The sequence below is a fragment of the Eucyclogobius newberryi genome, unplaced genomic scaffold, assembly GCF_026437365.1.
Source record: "Eucyclogobius newberryi isolate DKJ021-1_F unplaced genomic scaffold, fEucNew1.0.hap1 SCAF_10, whole genome shotgun sequence".
Lineage (NCBI taxonomy): Eukaryota > Metazoa > Chordata > Actinopteri > Gobiiformes > Gobiidae > Eucyclogobius > Eucyclogobius newberryi.
The window spans coordinates 26,163,954-26,185,650 of record NW_027315724.1 but is presented as its reverse complement, the minus strand read 5'-3'; the positions used below and the strand labels follow the sequence as shown (position 1 = coordinate 26,185,650).

Genomic DNA, 21,697 nt, shown 5'->3' with positions numbered 1-21,697 from the left:
GGTCATTATGGTCAGTCTTTTGGGAGGAAGAGGCTTTAGAGCTGGAGCTGTGATGATGACGACGCTGAAAGAAAGTGAACATTTTACACAGTGGACTATTATTGCCCAAGACACGATGGTGTTTATTGTGAGAGCTGGGTGCTCTGATGTAAAGAACACAAACAGAACAGACTGGATATGACTGTGTTTTTGTTTTTTGGCAGGGTTTCTTAGACAGGACAGATGAGTGAGAAATGTGGGATGAGAGAGAAGGGAAGACATGCAGCAAAATTGTCGGAGTCGGGATTCGAACTCACGATTCTGCAGCAGATAATGAATCGAGAAGGTCAAAAAAGGGATTCTGTACCACTTTCAAAATCAGAAAACTAAAAGAGCAAAGCTTTTTTCTACTGTCACTTTACAATTGTGAGTGTGGGCAATTTTTAAAGTTTTAAAACATGTTTTAGTTGAGGTGCAATTACCAAATATTTTTTAATTACCCACAAAAATGCTTAAATATCACGCGCCACCCTTGTTTAGATGGGTCTTTTTGCAGCATTTTTATTATAAATGATATCCCCAAAATTCAAATTTTACATATTTTCCTGATATTGCTAATGTTTTTATCATCTGCCCACCACAAATTGTGAGTTTACATTATTTTGTGAAAACACAGTATTCATATTACCATTGCAAGAGGTTACACTATTATTGTGCTTCACAATTTTAGACAAAAATTGAATTGCAACTTTTGTGACAAATATTGCATTTAGGTTTAGACTTGCAATCTTTGAAATCAGAATTCAGTTCAAAGTGCACATTTTACACGTCCTGAAGCGTTAACATTTGATTGAAAACTTTAATATGAGCTGCTTAACTAAAACAAGAATCTCAAGCATTTAAGAAAACATTTGTTGAGGTCTAAACAACAGGGTTATCCATACAAAGACAGTATGTAGTTGTTTGTGGAGGAGACATTTTATCACCTAAATAATTGCAGTCCGTGCGATTTGATTAGGACATTGCACTTATGCTCCAATCAGTGCTCACCCTAATTATGTGCTCGACAACAATGTGAAAGTTTAGACAGGGGCAATTTGTGGCTTTTAAACAGTCTTGTACGTGTGACTTCCACATCGCACGCCGAACTACAAAAATCACAGTAAATACCATTTCCTCATTTCGTAAAGTAAAGCAGTCTCATTTTTACAGCTTTGAATACTTGATTTTGTCTCATTCAGAAGTTGTGAACATGTCCTGACTGGTCTCCCTTCATCTGGGGCGCCTTTAAATTAAATCCCATGGTCTCGAGGCCCAAACAAAGGCGGAAAACATCCCAGCTATGCAGCGCAGCACCTTGGCTCTTACCCGCCGAGCATGCTGGGATACGAGACGCCAAACCCAACCCCCGTTTTTTTGAACTGTCGCCATTTGGCCCAAAATCAGGGCGGCATCATGGCTAGTTCATACACGCGCTGGAGTATGCATGCTATGTACAGTTTTTTTGGCACGTATAAACTTATGTCAGATTCAAGAAAAAAGTGCAACAGTAGAACAAATCTGGGAAGAGAATGGCTTGTTTGCCCAGATTTTTTTGTATCTCGTTTTCTCATCTATATTTAACTGTCTCTCCACCCAAAAGGAGACAATTGGAAAGAATTAAGGAGTTTTGTTTAGACATGGGACGGTTTTGAAATGTTGTGTCACGATTATCATGGCCAAAATAATTGCGATGAGCGATAATATTATTTAAAAATCGTATGGATATTAAAATGTATTATTTAAATATAATTAATAAGTTCCATGTTTAAATAACCATTATAGAATTGTACTTTGTTTCAAGTGAAAACAACAGTGATCAAGAGGAAAACGTCATGGAAAAGTAGCTTTTTTCTGCCCTGTCTGGTGGTGTAATGGCGAATAACACGATTCTACTAAATGTACCACAAACGATTATTGTCTACCCTTTTTATTGCAATTATTGTTTATTGTCCCATCAATAGTGTTGCTACATACCGCCGACAAATTGATTACCACGGTACAGCCAATTACCACTAGTCAGGGCTGTGCAATTAATCACATTTTAATTGAGATCGAGCTTCAGTAATGTAACTCTCAATGACATAATCTACAGTAAATCTTCTGTCAGTAGAAATAGAAGTATGTGATCTGGAGAAGAGTTCAGATTTTCTGTGTTCTATGGCAATGGTTAAAATTTACGTTGAGGAAATTCAGTAAAAAAAAAAGCATTAATACTAATTGTGTGCTTGTATAACTCTGTCTCTACACATCTGCTAATTGACCCTCCCCCTCCCGTGTGTTTGCCTTGTGCACAGGTCAATGAATTCATCCCAAAGCCAACAGACTGTGAGTCTGTATGTACAGCATTAGGGCACATGTTGACTTTCCCACACACATCCATTCCAGTGTACTGCCCCCCTTTTCTCTGATTTGCATCAAACTATTGTGAATCGCTCCATCCCCAAAAGCAGTGAGCCATATCAAATCACCATCACCAAATTTACCCCAGAAGCAAAATAAAAAGTCAGGCAAATGAAAAACTGTAGACAAAGAACTTGGGACAAAAATGTAGAACTCAAGCATATTATTAGTTTTTCAGACCATAAATACTGTATTATCGATTGACACTGATTCAGGAGGTTTAGTGGATTGCCTTATCACTGAATTTTAGCAGTTGTATTCCTATTATGATCAGATGCTTTGGCAAAACACCTCATCTAGATTCTCTGCATTGGTTACAAAGGCCAAATGCATCATAAAACTGCATATGGCGGTATAAACTTTGATGTGTGTAGTACTTTTTACTGTCCTTTCTGAATGATCTTGCAGCCATTAGTTTAGAATCCATTGTGAAATTGAACCAAAAATCTATTGTTTAATAACAGTTTTTATCACTTGGGTTCGTACATACTGTATTTCACCTTTTAACAGATGTTTTTTTTTCTCATCCATATGTATCTTAAAATGAATCAGTCATTTTAATGCTCTTCACATTGCTGTAAATGAGTCTTGTTGTCACTTCCACTGACAGTCTCCCGTTTGTGTGAAAGCTGAGCCTGTGGTTAGTATTGGTGACTATATTTTTCATGCCGCTGCCGAGTTGATGTTCGGGCATGTGAGGAATCTGTGTTTGGGACGGAGCGAAGAGCAGCTGGGAGCTCATAGAGAGGAGCACAGCCCAACTCGGGACACCTGTCTTGGGTGAAAGGCGCCACTGTGGACCCAAACAGGTGCCGGACAACCAGCTTAAGCCCCTCGCTCATAACACACTCGCTGCATTTAAGCCATTTATCCACAAGGCCTCATCAGTGTTGAGGTCAGTGCGCAGTTGTCCCGGTCTTTTCCGCTCTTTTCACTGCGATACTTCCTTGCCAAGACCCGTCCGTGCTCCTTCCGCCTCTTGTTTACTGTGGTGGTCCTTTAACCAAGCGGCTCAATGCTTCACCCGCACACTTGGTCCCTTGTGTTGTGTCACGGAGGCTTTATGCGCCGCTCGTTTTAAGATATGTCAACACAAAGTAATGCTCTGAACTCTAAGCGGCACAGAATGCCTATTGATCTTGTTAAAGGGAAGTGCAGGGGAAGCGCTTGTGTCAGGTGCACAAGCAGATGGGTCGCTCAGTCAGACTCAGCCCGTTCACTGTGAAGGGGTGCTGGTTTTCTAGGCTGTGAGAGCACACCTATGGGAAATTTACAGCATTGTTCATTTTTAAATCATCTCTCCTTGTAAATATCTAAGGGGGATATTGACAAAAAATGTATATATCAATATCTTTTTGGACGATATTATGTCAATCCAACAGAAATGTGTTAATTAGTTGAGGTTTGATTGTCAGACAAATGTGAGATGTCTGTAAATTAATCTAAAAGTGCAGAAATATCACCTTTTATAGCCTTCTTTTTGTTGCATTTTTGCTATAAAGGATGAACTCAATATTCCCATTTTGCAGATTTTCAAAACAACATTCACAATATATCTACATTTTTGTATATTGCCCACCTCTAATGAGGATTGTAGGCAGCAGCAGTGAGTCATTTCAGTTCAATCTATACTCAAAAAAGCAAAACGACAATATCATTACTTTTGCATTCAGAAGGTTTGATTTCATAACACTTCTGAAGAATGGTAATCTATTAAACATTACATTTTTCACTGTTGGTTGGTCACTTTGGCATCCCTAGAGATCAGCAAAGATCCATCTGAAGCCAGTGTATTTGCGCCGGTCCCAAGTCTGGATAAATTGAGTGTGTTATGTCTATAGTGCAATTATCATTTGACGTTTTTTGAGAGTTTTTAGGCATATTAATGTAAATTCTATTTTTTTTTACCAGCCATCTCTATAACAAAAGGATGAACTGTCACAGAAAAACAACAATAGCCGACTCAACACTCTTTGAACAAAACTCTGATAGTAGAACTGATGGTGAATTATTAAGAGTGATGTGTGACAACTCCCTCGCTTGCGTTCCCTTTGTGCTCTCCCTCTGCTCTTTTATGCGCTGTACGAAAAAAACCCTTGTAATTTATCTCATTGTTGCTCCCAGCAACAGGGGCAGGTTGAAGAATTCATGCTCGATGCACAATGCAGCTGAGGCGTTTTGAAACAATGGAGGCGATTTGACGTCAGCGCCTCGCCTCGCCAAACAAAGAAATTGCATCCTCAACAGTGGACAAGTGCAAGTAGCTGGAGCAAACGGATCGTGTGCATAGACGCCGAGGGCTGCGCCTCAGATCGATAGAACAAACAGGAGCCGTGATAGCAGATGATGAGAATATGAACCCAGTGATTTGTGAATTAAGTCGCACTGCTCTTCGTCACAGAGACACCTTAACACCTTTTTCCCTGTTCCCATGGACACAAAACCACAGGACCTAAAATTTTCACCTCCAGTCATCATGTGCACATCGCCCAGACGCTACACAGACAGCAGGAAAAAACCTTTCTAGTTTCTTTGAGCGATTTAATGACTCAACACATTGCGAGGGCAGAAATCCATCTAGTGACTGCGATGATGATTTTGCTGATGTAAAGGAGCAGTAAAGGCCAGTGTTTGTAAAGAGGGCTGCATCTGAATAATCGTGACATGGCGACTATTAAAATAACCGTAATCATGTTTTCATAACCGTTATCTTCACTGTACAGACTCTAAAAATCATGCCAAAAGTGTCAGAATTCGATTTTATTTTCTAAAGATCGACTCGGCAGGAGCAAACATTACATGTTAATCCTGATGCAATCACAACATAAATCAAACATTCACATAAAAGTTAGCCTTATACATATATACAAAAACTAACAGTAAAATACAAGGAGACACTAAGACTAAAACAATGGAAGAGCTCAAGGTGTAATATTCATCAATAACGCACTGTATTTGAACATATTCTCTATATTCTCTCAATGTTTGAACATTTTTTTACCTTTATCTGCTTGAAAATGTATATAAAGAATCTCGGTGTACAATATAAATAATTGTGGGAGTTGCTGGGGTTATTTCGTGAGCTTTGTTTGTCTTAAGCTCACATCGAGAAGAAACCAGCACCTTGGCAGCAATGACCTAGTTTTATTCCCCATTGAAAACCGGCAATGTAGTACAATAAAACTCACATTTCCCAGTCACTTGAGCCGTTTTAGCAAGTCGGATGTTAATATATGTGAATTATAGGCGTGATAAGATTACAGGGTTCTCTGTATTGTGCATTGGAGGGAATAGTGTGAGGAGAACAGGTGCAGGTTAATTAAAGGATACGTGACTGGTGAGGGAGCTTATCGGCACTGCCCACCTGCTGCTCAAAGAAGGAGAGAACGGGGCAAATAAGCCACTAATCTATGGTTTGTGTGCGTATGAGTTGTGGGTAGTACTTTTCAAAATGGCAGGTGCAAAACGTCCCCGCGACGGTGATAATACAAGATGAGTAAATGTGAAAACTCTCTCGGAAAAAGCGTCAAATTTATGTTCAAGCCACACGGTGATTCTTTCTTCCCTTCGCTCTCTGATGTCATTTGTCAGTCGATGTCACAATTTTTAGTGCCATTGTCGTCGACGTTTACCTCCGAGGGTCGCCAGATTGATTTCTCCCGCCGGTGGCCAAGTGTGCTCTAAATCCTGCTTAAAACGCTACTCCGCTCCAGACGCCTTGGCGAGGATGAGACTCGTAAAATACACCCCAACTAGAGGAGGTTGTAACGAGAGTAATGCAGAGAGTGTGAGAAGAAGCTGACCACTGTGTCCACCTTTTGGAGAGGAAATTACGAAATATAGTATATGAAGTCTTATTAGTAAAAGTAATGCCGTTTTGGACATGCTTGGATGATAAGATAAGATGATAGCCTTTATTTGTCCACACAAGGGGGAAATTCCAGTGTTGCAACAAGTAGATACAGAAGTAGGAGAACAGATAACTTATAGAAAGCTTTAAAAAAAAAAAACACTCTTAATAGAAAAAAACTCTTACAAACAAAACTATAGACAGAACCTCTCATATTCTTAATAAGGAATAGAGGGAAAAAATAAAATAAAAATAAGATAACATAAGACAAGATGGTAACATAACAAATCTGTAAATGTGAAATATTGTTACAAATATGATCAAAATAAATGATCATATAAAACGTAACGCCACCAACACAATAACCCTAAAGCAGCAATACACAAATACACAAAATAAGAACACATTTCCTGTGTAAAGAAAGGTGTATATTATAAAGATCAGCCAAAATATTGTCTACTACTTTGGTGTTAAGTTTATATAGTCATTATTGTACCACATGCACTGAGGCCAATTCGATGCAGTCATTTATTTGCATTGACGGACACACTGACAAAACAACAACAGTTTACTCGTTTAGTCACAAGTGTTCCTTACACATGCGCGTCATGTTAACAACTCCGGGCAGGATAACGACTCCACCGCTTTACTGCGTGCATAGATACATAGTTTCTTTAGTGATTTAGACATCTCTCAGTTTTTTGCTCTGATTGAAAAATTACTCACAGATACTAAAAATGCATGAATATCAATTTCCTCTGCTTTGGAGTTAGTGCTTGAAGTCTTGCACACTAACCCTAATCTGTGTTAATTCAACAATTCCATGCTGTGTTTTTTCATACTGCTTTATACTGTCCCCAAAAGCGCCTCTGCCTCTGCCATATGCATCCAGTTAGTCAGGCGGTGTCCTCTTCTTTGCAATAGACCGGGAGATGTCCTGGCACGCTGCTTTTCTCTCTACCACCCATTGGATTAGTGCGTGGCAGCTCCTCCAAGGTTCGCTCCATTCAACGCCACACAGAGCCGAAATCTGGCCTTTGAGCTAAATTTAGCCCTGCCATCTGTGATTACACACGTGAGCGAGAGCTGCCTGCATTTGCTGACTAACTACTCAACCTTTTTTTTTTTTTTTACAAACGTAGTAAAAGAAAAGAGAGAAAAGAGTGGGTTTTTTCACACCTATAGCCACCTCGAAGGCAGCTCTTAGCACCGTTTTCACAAAGTATAGTACGTGAGACGAGCTAAAATTCATTGATCCTCTCTTCTCCCGCCTTCCCCCCCAAGTGCCATTTAGCCACATCAAACGCTCTTCTTTTAAGCCGAGCCTTTTGCTTTCATGTTCTGCTCCCGTGGATGTCGGTGGTCTCCTGACTGTGGCGGACTACAGGAATCCCCCCCTCCCACCTGCCTCGCATGTGCACCCGATCAGCCTCAGTTAATGAAAGTGCATTGATTTTCCCCCGCACCTCGCGCAAACACTGTATAATCTGCCAGATGAAATTGATCAGGAAAACTCTGCCCCGTTCTGCAACATTTTTGCTTTGATTTTATTTCATAGTTGACTTGAAATAGCTGAAAGGGCTTGTTTAATTGCAGCATTTTTTGTTGTTACATGGTAGTTTTATTGGTCAAGTTTTTTTCTATTGGAGGTGGGGCATTTCAAGGATATAAAAAATACACTAAAATATCAAATCATTTATATGTTGAGTCTTTTATCATACAACTCTAGATGTTCAATTATCTAGATTATTTGAAAAGCCTGTCACGATATAATTACTATATTGACTTATCGTTCAATAAATTAAAGCTGGAATAATATTTTTGGAGCTCATTATTTATTGGGTAGATCTTTTCTTTGCACTAAGATTATTATTATGACATAAAAAAAAAAAATGGTAATATTTTAAAATGTTTGCTGCACAGTTTTGAATCAATAAATGAAACTTAATATTCTTCCTTCAACTCTTCATTCATTTCCGCACAAGATTTTTCCTATACGGTTGATTTGGAATAGAATTTACTGGGATTTTCGAGTTATTGTGTCACCGTGACATAAAGCAGTTTAAATTTAATAGTTTATCGTGATATTTTTGCATCAAATTTATTACTGTGACCGGCCTAGAAACAACAATGTATGATCCACTGTTTAAAAGCCATTGCAGACAAGACGAGAAGCAGAACAACTGTGCGTATTATTCAACAGAAAGAGCATTTATCCCATAACTTGACAAGAAGAGGCCTATACTCTTAAGTTTGTGTTAAATTATTTGCAACAACAACAAAAACTGCTTCCTTAACACCCTGCATGATACATTGTAGGTATGATTGAGTGCTGGGAAATCCAAATCTCTTTAACAACTCTCTTTTTATGGGGCTTATGAATCACAAATACCAGAAAAGCGGTTGATTTTATGAGAGCTGTAAATCTATAAACTCAATCAAAACAAAGTAAGAGGATTTGAAGTTGTTCTAGTGACTCTGGGCCCATATTACACTGATACAAGAGGACAGTCGTGGGGATTATAAGAGCTGCTAAGCGCCATCTCCCTCCTCCTCGCACACTTCAGGGCAGATTAAAGAAACGTGCGTGCAGATGGCAGCGCCTCCGCCCTTCGGTCCACCCCGTGACCGCTCATTCATCCTTCCCTTCATCCTTCCTTCCTTCTCTTCGTTCCCTTCCTCTCTCTTCTCTGTGGTTCACTTGTCTTGCGGCAGGTGGCTTCTTCCGGGCCGCCTCACCTCTGGCAATTTGATGAGTCACCGTCAGCTAATTACTCACAAACACGCCCTGGTTTCTGCCCCCACGCCGTACTTTTACTGGCACACAAATGTGCTTTCTGGAAAGATAAAACAAACTATCAAAAAGTCCGCCGCCGTTGCTATTTATCCATTGTTAACCCGTCTATGACCCGAGGAATTACAGGGGTGACTTTAAGCTTTAAGATAATGCCAATTATGAATGTAATCTAATAATCCGCCTATTTAAAAGAGTCCCATTGTGTGGTAGTGCCTACTGTTAATGTCGACAGGACAAAGACACAGGCATTTCAACATTAATTTTGCTGTCGTTCTTTGTTTTAACATCAGTTGATTTTCCTGATTCATTTAGTCAGCCTACAGTTTTGGTTGAGCACCTCCAATAGAAAGAAAAAGTAGTGCCATATCAACCGAACCTCTGCCAATATAAACATTTATTTTTAGTCATGTGAATTGAAATAAAGTGAATACAATGTTAGGTTATTTCATAGGATTAAATGGTTATTGACCATTTGCTCAACTCAAGTTTGCTCCAGCCTTTCTCGAGACAATGTAGATATTACAGGTAGACATAAATCATTCACAGCTTTCCCTGTCGCCTGTTAGTTTCAGGTTAAACACATACTGATCGTTCCCTCACACACTCAGAATGGCATTATCCACTGGCCGTCATAAAAAATAAATGTACAGCCCAAATACTGTTTAGTGAATCCTCTAAATCTTTGTATTGGCAGAGAGCCCTCACTGATACTGCTCTTTATGTGCTGCTTTAGCGAGCTGACATTTTAAAAACAAACAGATATTCTGCTAACCTTTAATGTGGTTTCACAGATGGCCAGCGCGCATGAAGGTCACCACAGTGAGGTGAACTGCAGGAGGAAGAGCAGAATCATTACATAAGAATTTATAAGAGCGATGGCCTCAGGTGTCGTTCACATAAACCATGTGTGGCTCAATGCTGGTTTGAATTAACGCAACGAAACATTGTGCTGAAGTGAAGTCATGTTGACAATGTAAATAGACAGGAGCAGGAGTGCAGGACGGGGGAAAGTCTTTGCTCAAGGTGTGATAAAAGAAACCATGTTCTCGAAATATTTTTTTTTAATTTAAAGTACACATATTATGCTTTTATTTGGATATTCAGTATTAAACTATAACATTATATAAATATCGAAATGGCATTTTGAATTAAAGCAGTGAGCAAATCGCAAAGGCTGTCAACAACAATACCCTGTACTTTTCTGCACAAAAACTGCTAATTAATAGTTTAGACCTGTACAAACATGTTCTGAAATACATAGTCTAATTAACAGTTCATATTTCAGTCATTTTGTAAATTCTCCTGCACGCATTTAAACATATTGTGTGTTGTATAAATGTAAAATTTATACAACACACATTTTCCCCAAATCATGCAGCTCTAATACATCTTTATTTTACTTTTTTTTCATTTTACATTGCAATCTTGAGCTAAAAGCAGCTTGGCATTAAAAACAAACAAACTTGCTTGCATTATTTTGAGGTGCAAACTGCCCCTAGTGTTTCTTTAACACGCATACTCTCGTCTCTTTGTCCCAGTGACTGTTACGTACTCGGGGTTCTGGTGTGAGAGCCAGGGATTCCAGCCAGATCTGCCCACACTTACAAACTGCTAGTACCACTGCCTTTGCTTTGGCTTGCATCATAGCCACCTCTTTTACAAAATTACATCTTAGTTTCACACCATTGAGATTTGAGAGTAGTTGTAGTAGCTGGCTGCACTGTAAAAATCTTATCAATGCCATAAAAAAAAAAAAAAAACTTTAAACTTCTCTCTCTAGACTCTGCTGACGGATGTAATTTATTTGCCTCTTGTTGATGGCCATGACGCGCACGCTGTCAGCCATTGTTGCGTCTCGTGCTGCAGCTGCCAGTCGCCGTTAGTGACCAGCGCGGGAGAGGGGTAGGATTTTACAGGTGTCATATTAAAACAGGCGTTCACCTCGGGGGCCCTCGATGGAAGCTGACAAACCGGTCCCTGCCGCGTTATGAACCATGGATGAGATGTAACGAGAACTGAAAGCTGTTTTATGTATTCCAGAGTTATGTTACGATAATGTTATATATTTAACGTTCTGCAAGATTTGACAGGTCTTAGTGTGAAAGGAAATTCCATATGGTTTATTTAGGGAAGGACTAAATAATCTAAAGCCTTTTGCTGGTCAGTTAGTTGCGTTGTTTACTAGGAATGGGACGAGACACAATTTTCACAAGACGAGACGAGATAATTGAGTTCACGCGACAAAGACGGTCCTGCCTCACAGTTTTTTAGATTTTGTTTTAGATTTTTGCTGTCATTGTAGCACTCCTTTTAGAAATAAGTTTTACTCATGTGTGCACAGTCAACTTTATGTTACGAGAGCTTGTCCCATCCCATCACAGATCACTAAACATTGTGTACATTGTGAAGTTTTGTTAAGGGAAGTCCACGCCACACATGGGTGCAACGTATCTAATGTACTAAACATGCAAAAGGTAGGGGAAAGTTTCAGTAATGCCCTGTTAGAACGTCTTCTTCATGCTGTCACCATCCCTGCATCAAGAGGTGCATGAGCTGTAAGTTAACTCTACAGCCGCAGCCCTGGAGCGCATCGGGTTCCACAGGTGGAAACACAAGCCACAGAAAGACGTTAGACTGGATTTGAATGCTACTTTATTCTATCTAAACTATACGCTATTACCGTATTTTCCGGACTATAAGTCGCACCGGGGCCAAAAAATGCACAATAGAGAAGAAAAATACATATATAAGTCGCACTGGAGTATAAGTCGCATTTTTGGGGGAAATCTATTTGATAAAATCCAAGACCAAGAACAGACATTTCATCTTGAAATGCAATTTAAAATAATAACAGATTAAAGAACATGGTGAATAGGTGTACATTTATGGAACATTTTTTAAACTTCCCGTAAGTTATCTGTCCTTTCCCCTAGTATCTACTGCGTTGTAACACCGAAATTTCCCCATGTGTAGACAATAAAGGATTATCTTATCTTACATATGCTAACGTAACACCTTCAGCTACATGACGCACAGACATAACTGTGGTAAGTGTCTGGTATGTTAACGTAACATATTAACAGTTATTCAGATAACTATAGCATAAAGAACATGCTAAAAGTTTACTAAACCATCAGTATTACCCCAAATCACTAAATCCATTGAATTCTGCTTCCTCTGTGTCACTTCTAAACAACTCCACAAACTCCAGAGCAAGAGGAAGTGCTGGTTCTTCTTCTGCGTCACTTAGAGCCTAGAGCGCCCTCTTGTGGTTGGCAGTGTGAAAATAATCAACATGTGAAATGCGGTTACCAGTGTGAAAATAACGAAGTGGCTCTGGAGTATAAGTCGCACCCCGGCCAAAACTGTGAGAAAAAGGTGCGATTTATAGCCTGAAAAATACGGTATGTTACATTCAAGCCGCAACTACTAGATCGTAAGGGTGGCCGATATTGAAAAAAATCTTTTATTTATTTATTTTTATATTTATTTTCATTCAAAAATGTCTGTAAAATCATTTTTATTTCTTATTTTTTACATATATTCAAAATATACCTGTATCCTCAAAACACCATTATCAGTGTTATCTACATTTCGATACATTGCCCACCTCTACTTGATAGCATAAAAAGGTTTTGATCATAATAAGATTGTGCAGATTTATTATATAGAGATGTCACGGCTCATTGTTTTTATTTTGAGCATTTGATAGCTCTAAAAGCATATCTTCGTTCTGGATTTTGTAAACCAACAGAGCTTAAATTCAGCTGTTATCCTTGGCTGTTTAATTTCCATCTTTCTGACTTATCTTTAGTTTCCCCAATATGAAACCCACCAGACCTCTTTCACACACAGGATAAGTATTCTTGACAAAGGAAGTTACACGCCGCTATCCAAAACCAAAACAGATGCACCCAATCCCCCTTTTCCTGCGCGGAGAGTCGTGTTGCAGCTGGGACCCTGCACACATGGGACTCAGGGCAGTGCTGGAATTCGAGGTTTTGTTTGTAAAGCTGAAAGTTAATCTGGATCATAACTTGAAAATGCGACAGCTCCAGCGTTTGGGGGGTGGATTTTTTTTTTCGAGTTTGAAGCGATCCCCTGGAGGACATGAGCAAACGCTGCAGCCGCAAACAGGGGAGCGCGCACGAGACACAGAGGTCCGCTTTGTTAACGTTCTTGTGTGTCTGATTCGGTTGGTTTATTGACTTCAGTGGCGGATACAAGGACGGGAGTATTCTCAGTTGTTTGTGAAGAGGAGGTCGGACTACAGACTTGTCTCCTCTGTGTGTGTGGTCACTGTCGGCTGGAAAAACAGACCCGTGTGGAGCTGAGGTTAGATCTAACGTGAGGGATTCGGGCTTCTCTCTGTCAGACTGTCAGTAACGAGCAGACAGAGGCGGACACTATTGTCACAACACCTGATACTGCAACACCTGTGTGCATTAAGCTTCATTTCAAACTCAAAAGGTCCATATAAAACATTGCTAGGGATGTCGTGATGTAAAAGTATTGTAATTTTGATTATTGTTAGAAGAAAGATCACGATTTGATGATTATGTACAATTATTGTCACCATGTTCAATCAACAGTGAAAATATTTACGGCAATTCTCTTTCATTCCTAACATGTTCCCTTGCCACACTCAAACTTTCTCAATGATAAAGATAATGTGAGAAAAAGCACTTTACACATTTCGGTTTACTTGAAATTGAAATTAGTTAATTTTGCTTATAATATTGTCATGGTTATGATTTTTTTAAACTTTCTAACAATTATTATATTGTGGCGATTATCCATTAACCGAATAATCTTCACATCCAGTTTTGAAAAGTGAAATTAGTACAGAAACCGATTATTAAAATAAAAAAAATCAAATTGCAACTACCGTAAATGTTTTTTTCCCAAATTGTCCAGCTCGGCATAAAACATAAAAACAGACGAAACAAATGACATTATGGAAATATTCTGACCAACAGTTGTTTTAGATTATAATTACGCAGCCATAATCTGAATATTGATGTGATTTAAGGTCAGCTTTCTACTCTGACACAACCCTCTAAATAATGTATCCTGGTTTGGGACTTGCACGACTTGCCTCTTGTAGCTGTGGGGGAAATGTATGTAAACCAGTGAACTGTAAGTGAATTCCGTATCTGAGTCACACTGAATTATCTCCTCTGACCCTTTATGGTGTTGTTGATGAATCATTTATGAGCATTTATTCCGTACAGTGTTTGGCCTGCTCTGCTCCACTTGAAAGTACATGTGTTTTACAACCTTTCGCCTGCAGCTCTGGGCGTGAACTGGGAAAAATAAGATAAACAACTACGGTATTTGTATGACAGTGAGAGCAGGTGGTTTTTAAGGGTCACACAGGTTCTTGCATGAGAGGCTTCTACCCTTTGGGCTATGGAACAAGTTTACACTTTTATAGCTGCGTTAGGCCAGTGCTAATAACCACTATTGTCCCTCAAATGGGAGTGATTGAGTACATTACAGGTTAAAAATGCCACAACGAAATGTTGTCTGTCAAATAATTTACTAATGACAAAAACACTGTTCTCTTGCATGCCGGTTCCAAAGCTGGATAAAAGAATTGGGTCAAGAGTTGAGTGATATGTCAAAAGATTTATAACATCGCAGTTGTTGTTGGAGCTATGCAAAGTTCAAGTTTGGAGTATTGTCTATATTAAGAACTATTTAAAAGGCTGCAAAATAAACAGTTCAACAGTAAAATATAATAAACATGCCATGTCAATTTTCTGCTCTTTTTAGTTAATTTTATTGTCATATCATATTTCATGCATTACTCGAACATGTTTAAGCACATTTATGATCGATTGTAATATTGTCATTGAGAGAATCCCAAACAATATTGAGTACCGTATTTTCCGGACTATAAATTGCACCCGAGTATAAACCAAAAAATGCATAATAGAGAAGAAAAAACATATATAAGTCACACTGGAGTATGACATGCAGTTGCAAGTGTGAAGATAACAAAGAATATCACATTAAAGTTGCTCCGGAGCATAAGTATATAAGTATAAATATAAGTATAAGTCACATCCCGGCTAAAACTATGAAAAAAAAGTGCGACTTATAGTCCGGAAAATACGGTATTCATGTTTTTCATTATTATTTTCATTATCAAGTCAGGAAACCAACAAACTTTTCCCTTGACTTTGCTCCCTAGACTGCCTTGAAGGAACAACAAGTCTCTGAAAAGGACACAGCAGAACTGGAGCAGGGTTGAATTGCACTGTCACAATGCAACATCAGTATTGTGCGCTTTGGGCTCGAGGCGGTGGGAAAGGGGGGGCCCGTGTGTCTCACTGTGCCTCAAAAATATAGGTCTCTGGCTGTCCACTCTGATGACACGAGGAGGACGAGCCTGTCTCTCCCTATTTGCAGTGTGTGTGTGGTGTTTTTTTTTTTTTTGCACTGAAAAAAGTGATTCCTTGATGAATGGTGAAGGTGATTTTGCAGTAATCACGAGATGCTGACTGCGCTGCGCCGGTGCAGCCCCTGATCGATTAACCCTGTTTTTTACGACGTGGTTTGTTAATTGGGCCCTAGCTCCCTGCTGACACAGTGACCCTAATGGACGAGAATTACTGCTGTCGCCTCCTGCATTATCCCCCCCCCCCTCCTTCGCCCTACAGCAGCTGGCCACACGGGTCCAGCGCACACACGTCTGTCACATGTCCCACTGCCTCCGGGACGTCCTGGTCAGGTGACGCACGCAGCCCAGTGAAAAGAAAGAGCCCCCCCAAAGCATAGACCGTCACAGTGGTCCACTAATGAGTTTAAACAGGACTTGGAGGAGGTCTGAAAGTTAAAGGCAGATGCATTAGCTACCGTTGTTATTTATTGCTGGTTTCTAGAGCCTCAAGAATTGTTTGTGTATAAAAATGAAGGATGATGAAGAGGAAAATTCCCAAATAAAGTCATGTTTGTACATTCTGCACTTTTTTGGTTTATTTTACTGTCCCAACATGTTTTATGCAATACTTTATTTACAGACATGTATGAGCACATTTCTGATAGTTTATGCAATACTTTATTTACAGACATGTATGAGCACATTTCTGATAGATTGCAATAACCTTGTAAAAATGTTGAGATGTTCATGTTTGTCATTATCATCCACCCCTAATCTAGTCCGGAAATCTGGTGTTTATGTTTCGTGCCGTCGGGTTAACTTGGCCATCCATCATGGATGCTTAATATTGGACTATAATTATTTAGCAATTACTGAAGGTATTTTATCTGCAAAGTCAACATTTTACTGCTTAAAAATGACTAAACTGGAATTAAAGGATCTAGACTCAGATATTGTTTCTAACTTAATTGAGTTTATTTGCCTTCACTGATAGAACCGGGTTTACCATAAAGCTCAGAACATTAGTAGATCTGCAATTGTATTTTGATTGTCATAATGGTTATCTGGAATATACAGACTCTAAACAAGAATAGCATTATTACATCAAAATGTCAGAAAATAGCAAACAATTTGAGATTTGCATCAATAATACACTTCATATGTAAATATTCTCTATATAGAACATAGAATATAGATCAGATTTTAACCTTTATTTGGTTGATAATGTATTTCAAAAGTCTCAATATCAATCAAAATAATTGCTGACTGGACCACTACTATCATCATTAATAGTGACAGCCTGAACAGTGTATTATTCATTCATTTACTGCAATACGCATGTTGTGCGTGTTCATATTGTATTATAAATTTGTGATGTCCGCAATCCCTTCAGAACTGTAAATCTAAATAAATTGGGATTACATACAGTTCGTGTGAGTAAATCCTTCATGTGAGCGTGTTGGACTGCAGCACATGTGTCCCAGAGCAGCAGGAGGCACAGGAACATCTGTGCCGATAAGACTTTGCCTTTTTGGACATTTTGTAAAACCTCTTTCTGTCTGCTTGCGTTGCCGTTTTAATGTAGGTTATGTGTATCCGCTCTTCTCAGACAGCCTCCATTATTTACACATGTGAATATTTCATGATGGCATTATAGGGCAGAGATATGCAGAGCTGCCGTTCTAATTAGCCGTGGCACACACTGCTCATCTGGCTCCGAAGCAAACGGCATGGGGGAGCATTCGTAAAACAAAGTATTATTTTGAGGCAGAGGGAAAATAAAACTTGTCTTGTACACTAGCGCACGAAGCTACAAGCATGAGGAAGAGCCACATTATTGTCCATTGTAAACCAAGGTTAAACACCTGGTAATGTTTAAGGGGGGGAATGGCGTTTTGTATTTTGAAGTGGCCCTGAAGGCATACAGAACAAAAATGTCATCAAATCTAAAAATAAATCGTAACTGTATTGTGCGTGATCTGCTGCAGTGAGTTCTAAAGTAAAATCAATGCTGCGCTCACAAAAGCTGAAGTGGGCCTTTTGGCCGCAGAGCTTCACTCCAACACTATTCAAAGTGGCTCGTTGAAATGCTTTTCTACACTTCTTTTTGCCTGACTTTTTTCTCCACGTTTTCATCCAAACTATGGAGGTTTAACCGTCTTTTTCATGTGTTTTCTTGCAGTGAGGGCGTCTTCAAGTGTCCAGAAGACCAGCTTCCATTGGATTATGCAAAGGTATGCGAGTACACAAGCAAATATAATGACGCAAAATTAAACTGAAATACACAGAGAGAGATTTCAAATTTATATTCAAAGTGCAAGTGTAAAATCTTAGATAGAATATAAGTGTTATATGGCGAGTTAGTACTGCTGTGGGGCTCATTTTAGTTTTGATATGGACTTGGTTTGGTCCTGTTCTAATCCTTGTCTTGTCTCACAGTATTGACCCAATTTGTGTGTGCACGTTAATCACTTACAGCTACTACTTCACAATAGTATTGTTATTAATATGACCACTATAGCCACAAATAAATATTACAAAATGATGTAACTCTTTTGAATTACAATATCATATGTCTTCATGTTCTACAGAAATGTTCTTTTCAGCAAATGACACACTTAAAGGTGGAATGGACGATTCTTTTCAGCAAATTTTTTATCATATTTCCTCGTGGCGTGGATAAATCATTTGTCCTGCCACGTATCAATCATAAAACGCACCTACCGCTCACCTGCAGCCGCGTCAGGCTCGTCCCCACGTTTCCGCGTGTCTAAGCGCATGAATCTATCATAATATAGTTCCCTCAGTGTACGGGGCAAAATGAAGACGGAGAAAGACAGTTCGAGCTGACGCAGAATTGGACAGAAATCTACGGGAGACGAGCGATGTGATGCGCTCCGTTGCGCTAATAAACAAACGCACGTGTGTGTTGTATCGATCCGCACGGGCGAGTGCGCATGCGCACTTCCGCCTGCGTTCTCAAATCGCCGAAAAATTGTCCATTGCGCCTTTAAGCTTTCGATAGGCCTCCTCTTTTCTTGAAGTCTACACAAATGTATCAAGGTTTTCATTTCATATAATAGGCTTAAACATCATCCATTTAGAGAGGGAAAATATACGGCACAATTGTGTGTTATGATTTTCTCAGAGGTCTTAATGTAAGAAGTGGTAAAACAGTTCAGGCGAAAATGGTGGAAAAATATTCTTGTGATTCTCAGTTTGAAACACTGACCATAGTTGCCGTGGTCATTAACAAAGAGTGCTACGATTGTGTTTAAAGGAAAGACAAGGCTGTTTTCTTTCAAATTATACCAAACATAATAGTTTAAATCATTTTCTGATTGACGGAACGTGACCAAAACTAGAAAATGGCCCTGTGTGGGGGCTCATAGATGTAATACAGCTTAAACTCTGAAAATAATCAAAATACAAAGCTTTTCAAAATCACTTATAGCACTTTCCTCCTTGAGTAATACCAAGGAGGACCATGTCAAATTTTAGGGTCTGGCCCATGGACTAATTAATCTAGCACTTTATTAATGAATTATTACATTAATAGTTAAGCCATTTGATCACAGAGTTGTAGATATTTTTGTATTATTATGTACTGCAAATGTTGTTTTGGAGATGTAAAAAAAAAAGTATTTACTGTATGAAAACTATAGTGAAAATGTAGAACCTGAAGTTGATTCAAAATGATAAGAACAGAAACGTCCATGCAAAGTTTAAACCAATTTAATCTCAAACACAACATTTACTGTCACATAATAATAAAATGGGAATATTATCTTAGGAATACAACCAATAGATAGATGTTTGATTCATTTTTGTCAAATCCTTGCTTCGAAACTGTTATAAGCAAGTTTTGGTCGGAAGTGCACTGAGACCAAAAGAGACGGACAAACATGTTTTATAACAATGGTTTATCATCCAAGCATTTGTTAACCTAGATGCCAAAGTGTTGCGTACCAGACTTTCTGCATTGCTGCTCTATTAGTATGTTATTTCTTTTGTTCATCAGAAACACATCACACATTCTTTGAAAAGCACAGGGCTGGATGACTGCCGCAGCCACTAAAGCGTAGTATAGTGCCGTAGTGCTGCTCAGGGACTGACAATAGCTGCGGCACACTTCATAAAAGCTCCAGTTAGCGCCCCAAAGAGCTTAACCCCCTGATCTGCCGGGGACTAAGTTATTAAAAGATCATTATTGCCGTCCCGCTGCAGATTCCAAGGCAGGAACAATGCAGGAATGTTTCACTTTGCTGCAGAGGTTTTTCCCTTGCTTTGCCTGACCTCAAAGAATGTGATTTTAGCAGCAAAGTAGGGAGCCGAACGCTTAAATATACAGTGCAGTGCAAAGTTATGGACAGATGGAGCTTTAAGACGGTTTGAGAGAAGTAAAGGTGTCTCTGACTATTAGAGGTGAGCAATATGGGCTGTAAGATATGAAATTGTTGTTTTACAGAAGGCCTGTCACAGTAATCATTATATCGACTTGTAATTCCATAAATAATAGCTTGAACAATATCTTTTTAGCTCAGTATTTATTGTGTGTACATGTTCTAGCGGGGAAAGCTTTGTTGTACCATAAGATTTGAGCTGAAGAGGGTCAAATAACTTTCATGACAAATTATCGATACTTACTACGGATTGACTGCAGCAGTTTTCAAACGATATTTAGAAAAGGGTTTATTGGAAATTATTGTTAGAAGTTATTGTAACATGGGCATAACGTCGTTTCATTTAATTTTGTTTTTCTGTGGCAATATATATCACACGAGCAGTAACAAGAGATGAAGCGAACAGAACCTCAGTCAGGCGTGGGCGACATCGACAAAAATGAATATGTTGATATTTTTAGCATCATCTTAATGTTTGTTCATTCATATATCGCACATAACATGATAGAACCATAAAATGAACCACAAAAGAGAAGAAATATCACTTTATACCTTTTTGTTTTGGAGATTACACTTGATGTTTCAGTCTCTTTTTGAGGTGATTGTCAGTAGTTTTAATAATTAACAATATTCTCAATATACTAATTGTGCATATCTCCAAAACTACTGCGATATTATACAATTTCCCTGCTCTTATTACATTGTTTACAGGCATTATATGTTGGAATGCTATTTACCACCAAGTTCCCACTGATTTTATTCTGTATAGGTGAAATTAATTTGCGTTTTATGAAAAATATACAGTGTTTATGCCGTGTAAAGCCAGTGAAAAACAAGCGGCTCAGCACTTGGCATTGGCGTGTAACTGCCGTGGGTGCATTTGAATACATTTGCATGGAGAGGCACGTGAGCGGCTGGTCTTTTGAGTGAGCAGTTAGAGGGTTGTTGTGACATTTTGAGGAAGTGGCTCTTCTTGTTTGACCAGAGTGCGCTCATGTGTCGGAGGGGGATAAGACTCAGACAGAGCTGTAAATCCTTCTACGGCGGGACGGGGGTGGGTTCAGCAGCGTTTGGGCAGAAAACTCACTCATCCCTTAGAGACTGCGCCGGGGATAAATAAGAGCGCTCTCTGCCCCCGTCTGGCTCTCAAAGGCCCCATAAACTTTAACAGAGATTCATTATCAGCAGCACTGACTAGGGATGGACTTCTATGTAGTGCAATCTGATACTTTATTCTCCTCGGCGGTTGTGCTTTAGATCAAGCGAAACGCCGTACAGCTCATTTACTGTAAGAGGCCTAATTTAAAAACAGTTTGACTCTGATTTGTGTCTATTTTTTTATATTATTTTTAAGATAAGATATTCCTTTATTGTCCCACATGGGGAATTTTCATTGATGCAACGCAGGTAGATACAGAAGAAAAGAACAGATCACTTATAGGGAGTAGAAGATCTCCTATAAACAAAAACTCCCATAAACATAAAACAACAAAACATACATAACGCAAACTGACCTAAAAACAACATTCACAATATTATGTTAATTTAGATGTATTGCCCACCTTGTAATGGTAATCAGGGGCTTACAAATACTACTTAATGCCATGAGACAATTAGAGCAATTTAGAGCTTAACCCAAACCCATACGATATCATATGTAAAAAAACAGTTTTGTTCCTTTTCAGATCTATCCAGACCCAGAACTGGAGCAGCAGATTCTGGCCCTGCCCATCCGCTGCATCCACAGTGAGGAGGGCTGCCGCTGGACAGGGCAGATGAAGCAGCTACAGGTACAGTGTTTCACCGCTCGGTCACTACTGCGGGTCTTAAAGAGTCAG

General features: G+C 39.2%; 1 protein-coding gene across 1 annotated transcript in view; it reads left to right on the top strand.

The window, feature by feature from the left end:
- traf4a (tnf receptor-associated factor 4a) overlaps window positions 1-21,697 on the top strand; it is a 31,692-nt gene that overhangs the window by 5,579 nt on the left and 4,416 nt on the right. Inside the window, exons 2-3 of the mRNA XM_072464411.1 lie at window positions 17,639-17,690; window positions 21,545-21,649. Coding sequence (XP_072320512.1) covers window positions 17,639-17,690; window positions 21,545-21,649 — 157 coding nt within the window. The remainder of the gene's footprint in view (window positions 1-17,638; window positions 17,691-21,544; window positions 21,650-21,697) is intronic.